Source organism: Bos mutus, chromosome 3 (genome assembly GCF_027580195.1).
Source record: "Bos mutus isolate GX-2022 chromosome 3, NWIPB_WYAK_1.1, whole genome shotgun sequence".
Lineage (NCBI taxonomy): Eukaryota > Metazoa > Chordata > Mammalia > Artiodactyla > Bovidae > Bos > Bos mutus.
The window spans coordinates 102,443,881-102,463,733 of record NC_091619.1 but is presented as its reverse complement, the minus strand read 5'-3'; the positions used below and the strand labels follow the sequence as shown (position 1 = coordinate 102,463,733).

At 37.7% G+C, this 19,853-nt stretch overlaps 1 protein-coding gene across 1 annotated transcript in view; it reads right to left on the bottom strand.

The window, feature by feature from the left end:
• The window catches only part of CCDC30 (coiled-coil domain containing 30), a 138,485-nt gene that overhangs the window by 118,411 nt on the left and 221 nt on the right, over positions 1 to 19,853 (bottom strand). Inside the window, exons 2-4 of the mRNA XM_070368268.1 lie at positions 16,592 to 16,712; positions 9,572 to 9,759; positions 900 to 989 (exon numbers count right to left, since the gene is read on the bottom strand). Of these exons, the coding sequence (XP_070224369.1) occupies positions 900 to 989; positions 9,572 to 9,759; positions 16,592 to 16,712 (399 nt within the window). The remainder of the gene's footprint in view (positions 1 to 899; positions 990 to 9,571; positions 9,760 to 16,591; positions 16,713 to 19,853) is intronic.

Here is a 19,853-nt window from a genome sequence, read left to right as displayed (position 1 = left end):
AAAGCATTTTAAAAGCTAAGTAAGAAATTCAATCTTAATTATATTTTGCTTTTGATCCCTAAGATATGTATTTCATATAAGATTATAATTTCATTATACAAATTTTCCTAAAAAGTAAGAAAACAACCAAACATTAATACCATCCACATAACAAAACTACTTCAGCTTACTGGTGTAGTTCCTTGCAGGATTTTTCATTTACATACATTTTTAACATAGTCATAATCTCAATCTATGTACACATTTCTGTCTGACTTTTTCATTTAACATTATACAAGGAATATTTTTTTATATTGCTGTATAGATTTTGTAATGATAATTTTTAGAGGCTATATAATGTTCCAGTGAGTGCAACATAATTTATGTAATCATTTCAACACTTTGGTAGTTTTCCATTTTTGCTATTGAAAATAATACCATGGTTTCATCCACATATATTTATCTTGGGTTTTTCCCCATTGTTAAATTCTCTATATATACTTTATTCACTAGATTTAACTCTTAATAACATTTCCCTAGATCAAAAATAATTTCCACAAAGAGAATTACTTATACTTAAAATAATGTGCAACACATTTTAAAGGACCTCCCCGCAAAAAGAAGCTTCAAATATATTTGGAAAGAAGTGTGTACTGTCCCAAGGTGATTTTTCAAAGGACATAACACATATTGATTGCTTACATTTTGATACATTCAATAAAAATCAGCTATTGTGTTAAATAATTTATTTTTTCTTCCCAAATTTCTATGATGTGTTCATAATACTCTTATGCACAACTGATATCTTTTACAGCATGGATTTATACATTTTAATGTATTCAAACAAAATACTTCCAAGGTAAAAGCTAACTTGTAATTACCTATTATTATTAAGCAAAAGATAGTAAATTTTTTCTTACCTCATTCAGACTTTTTTTAGACTGATGCACAGGTTCTTGATGTCTCTGATGTTCCTTTTGCAGAGGCTGGTGGGTTTGTTCAAGTTTCTCCTAAATGAGGTAAATGAATATTATATCAATTGGCTTCATGAACAAAAGGTGAGGTAAGGTGAAGTTGCTCAGTCATGTCCAGCTCTTTGCGACCCCACGGACTGTAGCCTACCAGGCTCTTCCATCCATGGGATTTTCCAGGCAAGAGTACTGGAGTGGGTTGCCATTTCCTTCTCCAGAGGATCTTCCTGACCCAGGGATCGAACCCAGGTCTCCCGCATTGTAGGCAGATGCTTTACCGTCTGAACCACCAGGGAAGTTTAAAAATGTCATTTAAATTAAAAAAAATATAATCAAGTAGAGAAAGAGGGAGCACAATCCAGTCAATTTTATGAGGCTAGACCATGCATTCTCAGTGAGATAATACTGCCCCCACGGGAGTTCAGACTGATTCCTAAGCAGGGAAATCTTACCCTTTTAAGTACAAAGTACAGATGTCTATGGTACATATATAGAATTACTTTATATCAGTGCCATCAAGATTTCATGGGACAGTGATAGAAAAAATTATTTAAAAAGTCTCATTATAGAAGCAATAATGAAAAAATAGGCTGGCTAACACTGCCTAGATGGATCTTGATATTAAAACCTGACACAGGTAACACAAAAAGAAAAATCACAGGGCCACCTCACTCATAAACATAGATGCAAAAATTTAAAGCAAAGTTTATCAAACTGAATCTATACCATTTAGAAAGGATAACATATCATGAAGGAGTTGGATTTATCCCAGGAATACAAGATAGGTTTAACATTATAAAATTTAATCAATGAAATTCTCACATTAACAGGTAAAAGTTCTAAATGACTTCATCATTTCAATAGCTATAGAAAAAACTCAACATTTTCTAAACTCAACATTAATTCCTAATAGAAGCTCTGAACAAATCAGGAATAAAAGAGAACTTTCTTAACTCAATAAAGTCTATCTTTAAAAAAAAGCAACTTTTTTTTTTTTTACAGAATATAGGTTTATTTATAGAATCTTACAAATTTAAAACATTTACAGTCCACATAACTTATTTTCTTTTCTAATATACCTCAAACTCCTGACTTATTTTAAAAAAATACTGTGATGGAATTGTAGAACTGTAAAAGAAAATATGAATAATACAAATCTAACCTCTCTCTTTTGCAAAAATCAGACAACTTTTTGAAAAAACAGCAACTCTTAATCAAACATCATACTAGTGAATAGCTGAATACTTTCTCTCTGATATTATTAACAAGACAAGTATCTCTGCTACTCAAGATAATACTAAAGATCGAAGTCAGTATAGTAAGTAAAGAAATTTAAAGGAATAAAGATGGGAAAGGAAGAAACAAAAGTATCATTATTCTCAGATATGACTATAAGGGGGAAAAAGTACAAAATCTTCAAATAAATTATTAAAATGAATGGGAAATTTCAGCAATATTGCTAAATATAGTCAATATATAAAAATAATTATACTTTTAATACTAGCAATAGATAATCAGAAAATTAAATTCTCAAAAAACATACAGCATTCATTACTAACAGCATCCAAAAATATGAAGTAACTAGCAATAAATGTAACAAAAAATGTGCAAGATTTTGTGAAAAAAGTGATAAAACTTTACTTATATACATTAAAAAGCAAATGGAGAGATAGTCTATGATCACAGATAACATCAGTATTTTACGATAGCCAATTCCTCTCCAACAGACTTATAGAGTCAATGCAACCAAAAATCAAAACCCCAGAAGGAAAGAATTTCTTAAACAGGACAGAAAAACACTAACTATAAAACAGATGATTGATAAATTGAACAATCTTAAATTTAAGAACTTCTGTTCATTAAAAGACACTTTTAAGAATATTAAAAGGACAAGTCACAGAGTAGGGAAAAAGCATTTGTGACACACACAATCAATAAAAAGACTTGAAACCAGAACATAGACAATACATGTAAATAACAAGACAGACAACTCAATTTTTTAATGGACAAGAGACCTGAATAAACACTAACAAAATAGGAAATTCAAGTGACAAATAATTACACTAAATTCACTTGTAATCAGGGAAATGCTAATTAAAACCAATATGGGATATCATTATGCACCCAGTAGTTTAGCAAAAATTTAAAAGTCTGAAGACATCAGGGGTTGATGAGAAGCAAAGGCATTCTCATACAGTACTAGTGCCAGAATAAACTGGTACCACTACTTTAAGAAGAAAGTTTGACATTATCTAGTAAAGCTGAAGATCCACATACTCTATAATTTCCTAAATCTACTCTTAGCTGTATACCCTATATAAATGAATGCACACACAAAAGAATGTTCACAGCAGCATAACTGATAAAATTAAAATATGTTCAAAATAGACAATAAATTGGAAATAACCCAAATTAGCATAGAGTGGATAGTCTCATGCTGTATATTCACATGATGGAATAATATATAGCAATGACAAGCTAACTAAAAATAAATAATATAAACATAATGTTTTCCCAAAAAGCACTTCCCAAAGTTGATTCCCTGTATATAATATTCAAAATAGACAAAAACTACTATAGACAAATAGTATTTTGACTATAAATAGACAAAACTACTATATATATTATTTAGGGATGCACATCTTTGTGGAGAGAAAGGGGTTGTGATCAGATAAGAAAGGTTCTAGGCAGTTGGCCAGCAATTCATGAACCGTGAACTTCCAGATATTCAGATATGCAGATGACACCACCCTTATGGCAGAAAGTGCTGCTGCTGCTAAGTCACATCAGCCGTGTCCGACTCTGTGTGACTCCATAGACAGCAGCCCACCAGGCTCCTGGGATTCTCTAGGCAAGAACACTGGAGTGGGTTGCCATTTCCTTCTCCAATGCATGAAAGTGAAAAGTGAAAGTGAAGTCACTCAGTCGTGTCCGACTCTTCGCGACCCCATGGACTACAGCCTACAAGGCTCCTCCGTCCATGGGATTTTCCAGGCAAGAGTACTGGAGTGGGGGTGCCATCACCTTCTCCAATGGCAGAAAGTGAAGAGGAACTAAAAAGCCTCTTGATGAAAGTGAAAGAGGAGAGTGAAAAAGTTGGCTTAAAGCTCAACATTCAGAAAACAAAGATCATGGCATCTGGTCCCATCACTTCATGGGAAATAGATGGGGAAACAGTGGAAACAGTGTCAGACTTTCTTTTTTTGGGCTCCAAGATCACTGCAGATGGTGATTGCAGCCATGAAATTAAAAGACACTTACTCCTTGGAAGGAAAGTTATGACCAACCTAGACAGCATATTCAAAAGCAGACATTACTTTGCTAACAAAGGTCCGTATAGCCAAGGCTATGGTTTTTCCAGTGGTCATGTATGGATGTGAGAGTTGGACTGTGAGGAAAGCTGAGTGCCGAAGAATTGATGCTTTTGAACTGTGGTGTTGGAGAAGACTCTTGAGAGTCCCTTGGACTGCAAGGAGATCTAACCAGTCCATCCTAAAGGAGATCAGTCCTGGGTGTTCTTTGGAAGGACTGATGCTAAAGATGAAACTCCAATACTTTGGCCACCTCATGAGAAGAGTTGACTCATTGGAAAAGACCCTGATGCTGGGAGGGATTGGGGGCAGGAGGAGAAGGGGACGATTGAGGATAAGGTGGTTGGATGGCATCACCGACTCAATGGACATGAGTTTGGGTGAACTGCGAGAGTTGGTAATGGACAGGGAGGCCTGGCATGCTCCGATTCATGGGGTCGCAAAGAGTCGGACACGACTGAGCGACTAAACTGAACTGAACTGAGGCAGTTGGCAATGTTGTATTCCTAACAGGACCAGTGCTTACATAGGTGTTTATTCAGTAACTATTTGTCAAACTGTATTTTTACAGTGTTATCTTTTTTCTGCACATATTCTGTCATATTCCACAGTAAAATATTAAAAAAAAAAAAAACTTTGATTATTCCTGGCATTAAAAGTCATCTCTTGGTCCTCTGCCCCATGCAACAATAAAGTGGTTAAACAAATTCTGATATATCCATTTAAAGGATCAGTTCAGTTCAGTTGAGTCGCTCATTCATGTCCGACTCTGCAACCCCATGAATTGCAGCACGCCAGGCCTCCCTATCCGTCACCAACTCACGGAGTTCACTCAAACTCATGTTCAGCAAGTCAGTGATCCCATACAGCCATCTCATCCTTTGTTGTCCCCTTCTCCTCCTGTCCCCAATCCCTCCCAGCATCAGAGTCTTTTCCAATGAGTCAACTCTTCGCATGAGGTGGCCAAAGTACTGGAGTTTCATCTTTAGCATCAGTCCTTCCAAAGAACACCCAGGACTGATCTCCTTTAGGATGGACTGGTTGGATCTCCTTGCAGTCCAAGGGACTCTCAAGAGTCTTCTCCAACACCACAGTTCAAAAGCATCAATTCTTCGGCGCTCAGCTTTGTTCACAGTCCAACTCTCACATCCATACATGACCACTGGAAAAACCATAGCCTTGATGAGACGGGCTTTTGTTGGCAAAGTAATGTCTCTGCTTTTGAATATGCCATCTAGGTTGGTCATAACTTTCCTTCCAAGGAGTAAGCAACTTTTAATTTCATGGCTGCAATCACCATCTGCAGTGATTTTGGAGCCCAAAAAAAGAAAGTCTGACACTGTTTCCACTGTTTCTCCATGTATTTCCCATGAAGTGATGGGACCAGATGCCATGATCTTAGTTTTCTGAATGTTGAGCTTTAAGCCATTTAAAGGATATATGTTATCAAAAAGACAAAGGAAAATCTCTACATGCTATTACAGAAACTGAAAACAATAGGCATAATGGAATATAATTTGAATTTTAAGAGAATGGAAATTTTTTTGGAAAGATAGATTAAAAAATTGTTGGCAGTGGTTGCTTAACAGTATGGAACTGAGGATTTGAGGTGAGAAGATAACTCATTTTTCATTCTATTTTATAGTGCTTGAATCCTTTTTTACTATGTGCCTATATTAAGTTAAAAAGCCAATAAAAAAATAAAAACTAATGTTAAATAAAATGTAGTTCATATGTAGATCAGGCCTTGCAAAACTTCTTGGGGTTTCAAGTCATCATATGTGGTCCCATTTTGGTAGGTATGATTCTCTCATCTACTTTATGCACAGGTTAGTTCAACATTGAAAGTGAAGTCACTCAGTCGTGTCCAACTCTTTGTGATCCCATGAACTGTAGCCTACCAGGCTCCTCCATCCATGGGATTTTCCAGGCAAGAGTACTGGAGTGGGTTGCCATTTCCTTCTCCAACATTAGTGTATGTAAAATATAACTAGGGAGGCAATGAAATTTTTACAGGCTACAGTTCATAATAATAAGATCTTTGCAAAAAATTTTTTTAAAGTTTTTTAAAGGTATAATCAATATACAACAAACTGAACATATTTACAGTGTACAATTTTTTGTTACATGTATACATTCATGAAACCAACACCACAATCAAGATAATGAAAATATCCACCACAGGCAAAAGTTTCATATGCTTCCTTAAATTTATTCTTTCCCAACACTGTCCTCAGACAACCACTGATGTGTTTCTGTTACTATATACCAGTTTGCATTTCCTACTGCTTTAAACAAATGGAACCATAGACTATGTACTCTTTTTGGTCTGGCTTATTTCACTCAGATAATTGAGATATATCTGTTTTGTATTTTTTCTTTTTTATTATAAAGTAATATTTCATTCTATAGGTCTATACATTTACCTGCTGATGAACATTTGAGTTGATTATACAATGAAGGCTGCCGTGACATGTGTAAGTCTTTACACGGCCACATGCTTTCATTTCTCTTGGTATATTCCTAGAAGTGGAATGTAACAGTTGCATGTTTAATTTTTTAAGGCAATGTTAAGTAATTTTCAAAGTGGTAGTATCATTTTATATTCACATCAGTAGAATATGAGGATTATAGTTGCTTCACATTGTCAACAATACTTGATATGGTTAGTCTTTAATTCTGGGCATTCATTGATATTGATAAATTGATAGTGGTGACTCACTGTGATTTTTGTGTTTTCCTAATAGTAAATGAATTTAAGCATTATTTTATGTGCTTATTTACTATTTGTATATCTTCTCTGGTACAGTTGCTTTTAAATTTTTTGCCCATTTTTCAGTTGGGTTGTATGTGTTATTATTATTGAGTTATAAGAGTTATTTATATATTTAGATAGAAAGATTTTGTTGGACACATTTAAAAAAAAAAATTATCTCCCAGTCTGTGCCTTCCTCTTTTATTTCTGTCTTTTGAAGAGCGACATTCTGAATTTTGATAAAATCCAATTTCATACCCTGTGCTCTTCCTGTCTGATAAAAATCTTTCCAAACCCAAGGTCACTAAAATTTTCTTCTGTAGATTTTATCTCCTACATGATCTATGAACCGTCTTAATTCTTGTATATGGATAGGATAAAGGTATTATAAAGCCTTAAATTTCATGTGTTACCTTCACACCCTTGTACCTCACAGTGCACCAAAAGCCTATCCATGAATTCCCCTGCTTTTGCCAGACATACCCCCATCTGACAGGAAAGATTCCCTACCCAGCTAATTCCCCTATCAGCCAGAACAGCTATAGTCTACCTGGCCCTCAGCCATTTAACGACTGTCATTCCGCTGCCAACCCATGAAATTTTTTAAACAAGCCAGTCATATCCTCCCACAGGAACAAAGGGGCACCTCTCCTACTGTTACCACAAACTCTGTCTCCCACGGGTCCTGTGAGTTCACTCCGTTCCTGAATACAACCCCCTGTGGCCTTGCCTGACAGGCAGTGTCCTCCACTGGGCTGTAAGTCTTTGTGATTAACTATGAACCACATCTCTGTCCAAAGCTGGGTATCATGTGTTTGACTATCTCATAGTATTTAGGGTAGGGATTCCCTCCTTTACCAGTGGGGAAGGGGACTCAATGGAGTTGAGGGAGTTTTTTCTGTTTGTTTTTTGCATATGCCTATCCAATTGTTCCAGCACTGTTTGTGGAAAAGCACATCTTTTCCCCATTAAATTACCTTCCCATTTGTTTTGAAAATCAATTTACCCTACAGGTGTGGGTCTTTATTTTGTTCCATTGATCTATATATCTACCTTTACACCAATACCACACATTCTTGATTACTACAGCTTTATGGTAAGTCTTGAAAGTGGGAAGAGTGTATCTTCCAACTTGTTCTTCTTTTTCAAAGTTGTTTGGGCTATTCTAGTTCCTTTGCCTTCCTTATCCATTTTAGAATCAGCTTGTCAATTTCTACAAAAAAGTGACTCTACTGATTACTTTATGCTCAGGCAAATGACAACATTAGCTTAAACAAAATATAAATCAGAATGTGACAGAAATGTTATGAATTACATTTTATAATAACAAAATCCTTCATAGTATCTGTTTTAATTCTTTCTGTCCATGAGTTGTAAAACTATGACTTAGTAGTGATCTAAGTAAACTATGATCTTAGCTTTAAAATCATCTAAGACTTCACCTTCAATTTGTTTTATAGATTCCATCTCCTTCATAACTCCTTAGTTCATCTTCCCTTCTTCATTTACACTTTGAGTCTTGTTTTTGGTTCTCATTCTTTAATTAATTATTATTTAACATCTCCTGAAACCCCAGCTTCCAATCTGGCCCCTTTCCAATCCATCTCTCCACGATGGCCACAGTGATTTTTCTAAAACACGAATCAGATCATGCTGTGCATGTGTGCATGTCACTCTTCTCTTAAAATCATTTAGTGACTCGCCAGACCATTTACAGCAGTCAGTTATTAATCAATTTGAAATATTTTTATGCCTCTAGTATGCTCCAGGAACACTGCTGGGTGCTGAGTCCAAACTCTCTAGCTTAGCATATGAGTCTCACCATGAAGTGGTTTCTGAAAATATCTCCGGGTGCGTTTCTCAGCATTGCCTCACATGAACCAGTATGTGTTATACACTGTCTCCTCTGCCAGAAATGCCTTTCCCTTCTTCTTCATCCAGCTCACACCTACTCAGCTTTCAAAATGCTACTCAATACCACCTCTTCTGGAAGCCTTTTCTATCCATCCTGACTGAGCCTCTCCCCCAGGTTCTCCTAGCCTTCTGTGCCTCAGTTTACTAAAGAACGTTCCACACTGAATTATAACTACTAGTTTATTTCTTTCCTTCATTAGCTTCATTTATTTCTTTCATTTTTCTTTCCTTTCAAGTCTAAGATCATGTTTAATTTGACCTTGTTCCTACATCTACTAGCACAAAGCCTGGCACACAGGAGGTTCTCAATAACAATAATTCTAATTAACATGTGGGGTTTCATTCTAGAGCTATACATATATTAAGCAATTTCATTTCGTTTTCATGATCATCTTGTGGAGTAGGTGAGTTGCTTCCAGATTTTACAGACTATGACACTGAGGCTCACAAAAATTAAGTAAGTTATTCAAGGACATACTGCTCAGAAGGGGCAGAGCAGGTCCATTCAAACCTAAAGTCTATATTCTTAAGCACTATCAAAATTGGCTTCCTGATATTTTAATGTATGAAAGGTTAAATAAACACACGCATTTTTCAACTAGCCTGCTTCTTATTCAATTCTGTAGTCAATTTTGGAATACCTGGGGAAAGTCTTTCTTCAGGTTATGGCTCAGACATCTTTGTGGTTCTGGCTTGGGGTTCCCAAGTTCCAGTTTCCTCAAGAGTATACTTCTTTCCATGATTAAGTGTGTAGTCTGTTCACATGGGCTGCTCAGAGCCACTGTAGACAAGCCTTCTTGATACATTTCAACCTCCTTTGTTTGCATTTCTGTTAGAAACAAATAACAGAAACAATACTGTTACAAGAAATGCAGGCAAATAACTAAAAAGTAGTGGGAAAAGGTTCTCAAAAGCAGTAGATATTCTTCAATTCAGTTCAGTCGCTCAGTTGTTTCAGACTCTTTGCGACCCCATGGACTGCAGCAGGCCAGGCTTCCCTGTCCATCACCCGGAGCTTGCTCAAACTCATGTCCATTGAGTCGGTGATACCATCCAACCATCTCATCCTCTGTTGTCCCCTTCTCCTCCTACCTTCAATCTTTCCCAGCATCAGGGTCTTCTTCATGAATCAGTTCTTTGTATCAGGTGGCCAAAGTATTGGAGTTTCAGCTTCAGCATCAGTCCTTCCAAAGAATATTCAGGACTGATTTCCTTTAGGATTGACTGGTTGGATCTTCTTGCAGTACAAGGGACTCTCAAGAGTCTTCTCCAACACCATAATTCAAAAGCATCAATTCTTTGGCACTCAGCTTTCTTTATAGTCCAACTCTCGTATCCATAAGTGACTACTAATATCTCTGCCTTTTAATATGCTGTCTAGGTTGGTATTCTAGATATTCTTACTACCTGTGTAAGTTTAAAATTGTCCTTACATCATCCTAAAGGAGATAAGTCCTGGGTGTTCATTGGAAGGACTGATGTTGAAGCTCAAACTCCAATACTTTGGCCACCTGATGCCAAGAGCTAACTCACTGGAAAAGACCCTGATGCTGGCAAAGATTGAGGGCAGGAGGAGAAGGGGACAACAGAGGATGAGATGGTTGGATGGCATCACTGACTCAATGGACATGGGTTTTGGTGAACTGTGGGAGTTGGTGATGGACAGGGAGGCCTGGTGTGCTGTGGTTCATGGGTCGCAAAGAGTTGGACACGACTGAGCGACTGAACTGAACTGAACTGAACTTTTAAAGTGTACTGTTGTTTCAGCTAGTGTTTGCTAATGTGGCTGGTATTATACTAAGTATTTGAGATAAATTTATCTTATTTAATCCAGTGAGGTAGGAGTCATATTATCACTTTTAAGAGATGAGGGCTCAGGCACTAAGAAACTTGTCCACAGTCACTCAGCTAATCCTGCCAAAATTTTTGATGATTTCAATTTTCAGGTAAATGATTATATTCCAGGAGCCTGTCCTTTCAGTTCCTTTACCAGCTAACTTCCAGAAATCTAGTCCTCTATCCCATCTCAGTCACCTACTCCGTAGTAATATCCTAGACCCTGACATTAGCCTGTATAGTTTCTATAGCCTCTCCTTAGCCTCAGTTTCAAACATTCTATTCTCCAATCATCCCTCCCAACCCTTTGTACTAGGAGCTCAATTTCAACAATTTTTGACCATACTGGAAACTAGCATCCATTGACTATGAAGACTTTTCAGCATTCCTTATTCCATCCCTATTCTCATTTCTTCTCTTACCCAGCTTAGATTCTACAGCCCATCATTACAATCACTCCCCTGAAAATATTCACAATTCTCTTGCCTCCTTTCCTTCCATTATACTTGGTGACAAAACTTCAACTTGTTTAAGGCCAACACTTCACCAGTGCACTCCAGAAGCTGAATGTAGGTAAAGAAAACTACACAGTGCTGATTGGTTTCATTTCAGACTCACGACTATTAACCAACCTCAAGTGGGCCCCTACTGCTGCTCAGCAATCCTCCTGCATTCCCCTGCTTGTCTTTCTCTCTCATTTTTTAGAGACCTAGACAATTATTTCATCTTTCTCTCTCATCAAATCTCTAATACCTCCTTACCATCCTCACTCTCAGCTGAATAACTGACTTCTTATTTCACTGAGAAAAGAAAAGTACTCTGAAAAGAACTTCCACGAGCTCCCCTTACCAAATCTGCCAGCTCTCTGGTACTCTTCCTTCTTGCGAGATTAAACAAGCCACCCTTGTTCCTAAGGCCAGCCCCTCCCCTTATGCACTGGATCTCATTCCTTCTCCTCTCAAAAACACAAGCTCCTGAGGTTGACTCTTATCTCTGCTGTCTCATGGAGCTTTCATCTTAGAAACATGGTATAATATCTCCCATTAAAAACAGCAGTGATAGGGACGTCCCTAATGGTCCAGTGGTTAGGACTCCATGCTTCCATGCAGGGGGCGTGGGTTCGATCCCTGGGTGGGAAACGGAGATCCTGCATGCTGCACACAGCATGGCTGAAAAATTAAAAAACAGAAAGTTAAAAAAAAAAAAAGTGATGAAAACCACAAAAACTTTGCTTCACACTCATGTCGCCCTCCAGCTCCTCCACCATTTCTTCATTCCTCTTTGCTGTACAACTTCAAGAAAGGATCAACCATAGCCATGTCCTCTCCCTCTCCTACCATTCTTTCCTGAATTCACTCATTGGCTTTTGTATCCACTGCTCCACAGAAACAGCTCTCCTCAAAATCACAGTGAGCTCCATGTGTCCAGATCCAGTGGTCAATCTCCTGTCCTCATTCCATATATCCTATTAATGGTATTTGGCCCAATTGCTCATTTCCTTTTCTGAAAACACCTTCCTCATTTCTCTCCTTGGGCACCACACTCTGCTAGTTTCCTCTTAGCTTTCATGCCACTCCTTCTCAGACTCCTTTGCTGACTTCTTACCTTTCTAACCTCTGAACACTGGAACACACCAGGGCCCAGCTCTGAAACTTCTTCTTTTTACTCCCTAGGGTATCTCCTACCATCCTAAGGCTTTAAGTATCTGCTATATCTGATGACTCCCAAATTTACATCTCTAGTTCATAATGCATTCCAGACATAAACAAAACTGCCTGTTTGACTTTTCCACTCAGATGTTTAATACTCACATCCAAATGCAGATGTCCAAGAGCAAACTCTCTACTGTCTTCCCTAAATAGGACCACCCACATCTACCCCATCTGAGTAGTTAGGATCTCTAGTATTCCAACTGCTCAGGCCAAAGAGCTTGGGGTCACCAGTAATTTCTCTCTTTTTCTCCCACCCAACATGAAATCTGTGACCTTGGTATGTGCTGTGCTGTGCTTAGTTGCCTGTCAGGCTTCTCTGTTCATGGGAATTCTCCAGGCAAGAATACTGGAGTGGGTTGCCATTTCCTTCTCCAGGGGATCTTCCCAACCCAGGGATTGAACCCAGGTCTCCTGCATTGCAGGCACATTCTTTACCAACTGAGCTACAAGGGAAACCCCAAGGGAAGACCTTGGTATAGGGTTCCAAAAAACCCATTATCAAATCATGTTTGCTCTACCTTCAAAAGACATCCTTTAATCACAGATGCATTTCTGATGTGATTGACATATGTGTTCCTAAAATAAACAAGCAGATCTGTATTTCACAAAAATGCTCACTAAAAATAATGTAGCTTATGGAAAAATGTTGGCTTGGAGCACTCAAAACTTTTATCATTGCATAATTAATGCTATAAAAAAACACTGAGAATCCTAATTATATTGGTTCATTAAAGAGATGTGTCAAATTCCTAAAAAAATTAAGGGAATACTATAGCAAATATAAGTAAACAATGTAAAGAAATAGAGGAAAATAGAATGGGAAAGATTAGAGACCTCTTCAAGAAAACTAGAGATACCTAGGGAACATTTCATGCAAAGATAGGCACAATAAAGGACAAAAATGGTATGGACTTAACAGAAACAGAAGATATTAAGAGGAGGTGGCAAGAATACACAAAAGAACTATACAAAGGTATTAATGACCCAGATAACCACGATGGTGTGATCACTCACCTAGAGCCAGACATTCTGGAATCTGAAGTCAAGTGGGCCTTAGGAAGCACTACTACAGACAAAGCTAGTGGTGGTGATAGAATGCCAAACGAGCTGTTTCCAATCCTAAAAAATGATGCTGTTAGGGTGTTGCACTCAATATGCCAGCAAATTTGGAAAACTCAGCAGTGGTCAAAGGAATGGAAAAGGTCAGTTTTCATTCCAATCCCAAAGAAAGGCAATGTCAAAGAATGTTCAAACTACTGCAAAATTGCACTCATTTCACATGCTAGCAAGGTAACGCTCAAAATCCTTCAAGCTAGGCTTCAACAGTACATGAACCAAGAACTTCCAGATGTACAATCTGGATTGAGGAAAGGCAGAGGAACCAGAGATCAAATTGCCAACATCTGTTGGATCATAGAAAAAGCAAGAGAATTCCAGAAAAACATCTACTTCTGCTTCATTGACTATGCTAAAGCCTCTGACTTGGTGGATCACAACAAACTGTGGAAAGTTCTTAAACAGATGGGAATACCAAACCACCTTACCTGTCTCTGAAAAACCTGTATACAGGTCAAGAAGCAACAGTTAGAACTGGACATAGAACAATGGACTAGTTCCAAATTGGGAAAGGAGTACGTCAAAGATGTATATTGGCACCCTGCTTATTTAACTTATATGCAGAGTACATAATGTGAAATGCTTGGCTGGATGAAGCACAACCTGGAATCAAGATTGTCAGGAGAAATATCAATAATCTCAGATATGCAGATGACACCACCCTAATGGCAAAAGTAAAGAGGAACTAAAGAGCCTCTTGATGAAGGTGAGAGAGGAGAGTGAAAAAGCTGGCTTAAAACTCAACATTCAAAATACTAAGATCATGGCACCTGGTCCCATCACTTCATAGCAGATTGATGGGGAAACAGTGGCAGACTTTATTTTCCTGGGCTCCAAAATCACTGCAGACGGTGATTGTAGCCATGAAATTATAAGGCGCTTGCTCCTTGGAAGAAAAACTATGACAAACCTAGACATTATATTAAAAAGCAGACACATCACTTTGTCAACAAGGGCATAGCCAAAACTATGGTTTTTCTAGTAGTCATGTACAGATGTGAAAGTTGGATCATAAACAAGGCTGAGTGCCAAAGAACTGATTTTTTTGAACTGTGGTGCCAGAGAAGACTCTTGAGAGTCCCTTGGACAGCAAGGAGATCAAACCAGTCAATCCTAAAGGAAATCAATCCTGAATATTCATTGGAAGGACTGATGCTGAAGCTGAAGTTCCAATGCTTTAGCCACTTGATGTGAAGAGTCAATTCAGTAGAAAAGACCCTGATGCTAGGAAAGACTGAAGGCAGGAGGAGAAGAGGGTGACAGAGGATGAAATGGTTGGATGGCATCATTGACTCAGTGGCTATGAGTTTGAGCAAACTCCAGGAGACACTGAAGGACAGGGAAGTCTGGCGGGCTGCAGTCCATGGGGTAGTAAAGAGTTGGACATGACTGAACAACTGAACCACACAACAAGTATAGGGAATTCCCAGGGGGCACTAGTGGTAAAGAATCCGCCTGCCAATGCAGGAGTCATGGGTTCTACCCCTGGGTTGGGAAGATCCCCTAGAGTAGGAAATGGCTTCCCACTTCAGTATTCTTGCCTGGAAAATTTCATGGATAGAGGAGCCCGACAGCTGCAGTCTGTAGAATAGCAAAGAGTCAGACTACAACTGAGCACACATACACATATACAGAGCAAATATAGGACTCTGTCTTCTTTTTAAAAATCAGGTTTGCTGTAAAGATGAGATAAAGAAAGAGCTGAGCCTGCAGGGTAAAATAAAGGCAAAATGCAAAGGATTAGGAATATCTTTGCAATAAGCACTTTCAAGGCAAAATATGTGGCCAAAGAGCCCAGAAGAGCAAAGTGGGATGAATAGGCTTTAGGTATAAACTACATGGCTTGTTGGTGAACCCAAATCATTAATATCCTGGGGGAATACAAATCATTAATATGCTGGGGAAAATGATACGTGAACTTCCACATATAACTCCCATGGTAGTGACATTACTCCCCTATTTCCCAATCCTTCACGAGCTAATTAATTTATGCTAGTAACAGGCCACAGAGGAGCTTTTGCTTCTTACAGCAAGGCAGATTAGAGCCCTTAACAACCTTGCAGCTGAGAAAAACTAAAAATGCCAGGAAAAATTTAAAATTCCTAAAATGCAATCAGAATATGAACACAACTAGAATGCAAGCTTTTGAGCCAGCAGAATAAAACTCAGTTATCCAATGGAAAACAAAAAAGGGGGGAAAAATTGAAACTAGAGTGAAGTACAAATGAATTACATCTTACGATTAGCTCAATTTACTCTGCACCTGAGATTTAAAATACAGAAAACTGTCCATCACGGACCCTTGTGAAAGAAAGTTCTAAAATGAAAAACTGGGAAATGATTCCAAATAGGATATCTGAAATGAAAGAAAAATGCTAAGCAAAGAAAATAATAAATGTGTGGTAAATATAAATATTTACTGGCGTAAAATGACCCCATGGCATGCTGCAGTCCATGGGGTCACAAAGAATAGGACACGACTCAGTGACTGAACTGAAATGAAATCTAAATAAACACTGACTATCATAATAAAAGCTAACTTATGGAGTTAAAAAAAAATACAATATTTTAAAGGGGTCCTGTCTGTATCTTCCTTTGTAGCTTTGGAGTACTTAATAAACATTTCCTGAGCCCTTAACATGCTAGGTACTTTACAAGGTTGGGGGTGTCGAGAACACAGAAACCAGGGAGACTAGGACGTGACCTCTGCCCCGGAAGAGCTGACACAGGTCATGATGACCTAGTGCGGTAAGTGGTATAACTGACATTAAAGAAAATAAGCATCCTGCACTCTCTCACACACATTTCAGAATACATACCTTAAAGAGAGAGGCAGAAAATAAACCTGAAGCATTACCAATACTTTTCTTGAGGTGGAGGGTATGTAGTAATTTTTTTCCTTCTTTCTGTTTTTATACATTTTCCAAATTTTCTATAATTGTCAAACTCTACTTATTAAAGAAAAAATTTACATTTTTTAACAAAAGGAAAAATTACCTGGTTTGAGTTGGAGCTCTTTAAATTCATGTCTAGGCTGTTTGTTTTCCTTTTCATAACTATGAGAAAATGCTTCTTTTTCCTCTGGTAAGTCACAGACATGGTTTGCATAGTTTTCCACCTAAGAAGAAAATAATACATTTTCTTACCAAACTATTAAGTGAAAGAGTCATTAAGAGATCACCGTACTATTAATGTTTATAATCTGAGAAATAAAAGAAAACTCAACTTTGCTTAAGCATGGCCTCAGTATTTGATGTCTCTCCCTAAACTTCCTGTTGTTACATTATCAGACGCTGTTTCCCCACAGATAGGATGACACATCACTACAAATTTCTGGGAAAATCACAATTTCTGATTTTTTTTTCATGAACAACTCACGTTTCAAATTAAGTCTCCTTAACTATGGTTTAGGAAATACTGTCATGATACTCAGGAACAGAGAAATAGCTACACAATAATTATTTATACTCTTAAGCAAAACTCATGATTACGATGTCTGAAATTTTTTTCATTCATAATAATTGCTTATTTTAATTAACTATTAATTTAAATTAAAATTGGGTTAAAAAATGATGAAATGTTAATAGGAGCTTTATTAAAATAAACTATTGGGTATTCTTTAAAAATAGTTTCTGATTAACAGGGCAGCTTCACAAAAGGTACTTCTGTGTGGCTAATAATAATAGACTGAAAGCAAACTACATGCTCCAGGTACTCTGTTCAAGGACATCAAATACCGAGTTTTCACCACAATCCTATGACACTGTTATCTTCTCCTTTATAGGTGAGTGAGGAGGCTGAGAGAGGCTGAGGGAGTTGCATTGTTAAGCAAGACAGAAAGGCAGGAGCCAGATTTCACACTCTTACTAAACCAAATTGCTGAGAAGCAGACTACCAAAGAACTGCATTTTGCTGAATTGTGTTGAAGCCTTCTGGGGACAACTACTCAGAATATGAACAAAAAGCTGAGTGGTATAGTAGAAAGAACACAGAACTGCAGCCCAACTTTATCATTTCCTGGTAAGATTCAGTTTCCTTCTCTTTAAAATGGCAGGAACAATACTATCTATTTCTAGTAATAACACTCTTATCAAATACTTGGTGGGTGCCTAGAACATATGTGAAATGTTTGATACACATTGTGTGTAAACCTCACAAATCCTTTTTAAGGAGCTATTTTCAGCCCCAAACTACAGATGAGAAATTTTATGCTCAAAGAAGTAACTTGCTCAAGGTAACACAAGAGAGGCAGGGCCAGAGGCAATTTTTCACCCTTACCTGCCTAATGTTAAAGTTTATGGTCTACTCTGCTAATGGCACTCTTCTTTAAGAGTTTGGGAATCAGACTGCCCTCTAAAAATCAACAGGTTAGCTGAGCTGAGCTGTCAGAACACAACAGAGTGATCTGCAAGTGACCTGAGAGAATTTATTAGCTCATTTAAATAAAGTAGCTTAACTGGGCAAACAGAAGAGGCTGGTTGTACACTCAAGGACTTTGTCAAAAATGTTTCTTGAGGTGGCTCATTTGCTTTAGTAAAGTTTTTTCTTTTTCCCTTTCTTTCTTTTGTGTGGTTTTCAAGAAATATCAAACAGCAAAATGGCACTTTATAAAACTAAAGAAGATGTCTGCCTAGGTAGCAAACAGGATATAAAGCCAAACATTAGGCAATCAATGAAATGTCCCTTGTTAATCAAATCACAGTGATGTTTAACTGCTATTGAACTTAATACTTAAAGATACACTGTAAATAGCCATTCCTTCAAGGCAAGACAATGTTGGATCAGCAAAGCATTAAAGATAGTTGTTTTACTTATTTTTTATTATCTTTGTATTTCCAGAAAGAGAAATACAATTTTGTTCTTATACTGGAGTTTTTATTTTATATTTTGAGAAGTTGGAAACAACTTTATTAAAGGAAATGTAAGTACCTGGAGTAAAAAAAATAAAGTATCTTATATGTAAGAATGTAGGTTTATCAGTACTGGACACATCAAAAAGAGTGATTAAAGTGTCAAAAGGTGTCATTACATGCTCCTCTACTGGCTTGGTACTGAGGTTCTAGGATATAACAGGTCCAGAAATAAGGGCAGGTATGATAGATGGGAAACAGTGGCAGACTTTATTTTTGGGGGCTCCAAAATCACTGCAGATGGTGACTGCAGCCATGAAATTAAAAGATGCTTACCCCTTGGAAGGAAAGTTATGACCACCCTAGAAAGCATATTTAAAAGCAGAGACATTACTTTGCCAACAAAGTTCTGTCTAGTCAAGGCTATGGTTTTTCCAGTAGTCATGTATGGATGGGAGAGTTGGACTGTGAAGAAGGCTGAGTGCCGAAGAATTGATGCTTTTGAAGTGTGGTGTTAGAGAAGACTCTTGAGAGTCCCTTGGACTGCAAGGAGATCCAACCAGTCCATCCTAAAGGAGATCAGTCCTGGGTGTTCTTTGGAAGGACTGATGCTGAAGATGAAACTCCAGTACTTTGGCCACCTCATGCGAAGAGTTGACTCATTGGAAAAGACCCTGATGCTGGGAGGGATTGGGGGCAGGAGGAGAAGGGTATGACAGAGGATGAGATGGCTTGATGACATCACCGACTCGACAGACATGAGTTTGGGTGAACTGCGGGAGTTGGTGATGGACAGGGAGGCCTGGTACGCTGCAATTCATGGGGTCGCAAAGAGTCGGACAAGACTGAGCAACTGAACTGAACTGAACTGATGATGATAGTCTGACTGTAGAAATATGGTTATCTTAGCTGGTGCTCTAAAAAATCAGAATCATTTCATTTGTTCAGCAAGTAAACATTTGATTAAAATTTGGCTTCCTATGTAGTGTGTCTATAGAAGAAAAATGCATCAGCCACATGATATATGAGTCTAGTTCCTTTGGTAGTTATATTTCTTACTTCTATTTAAAAAACTGGTTCGATTTTTCTACAAACTTTTCTGTGAGTTTGGTCAATACAAGGCTACCTTTGAGAAGCAGATCCATTCCCTCTAGGCTGACTAGTCACGTCTCTAAGCCTACTAGCCAGAGAGTCAGCTAGAGGGTTGGTTATTGAGATAAGGATGAATTTCCTAAGATAATGAAAGCCACCTTCAGCAGACCTATTTGGATATTCAACTAGTCCTCTCTGGGCAATGTCCTATACATGTATTCTATTGGAAATCAATACAGATTGCGGATATATTTCATGAAAAAAAAAGTGTACACATGAATGCTTTGCAAACTACACAGTGATATTCAAATATCGCT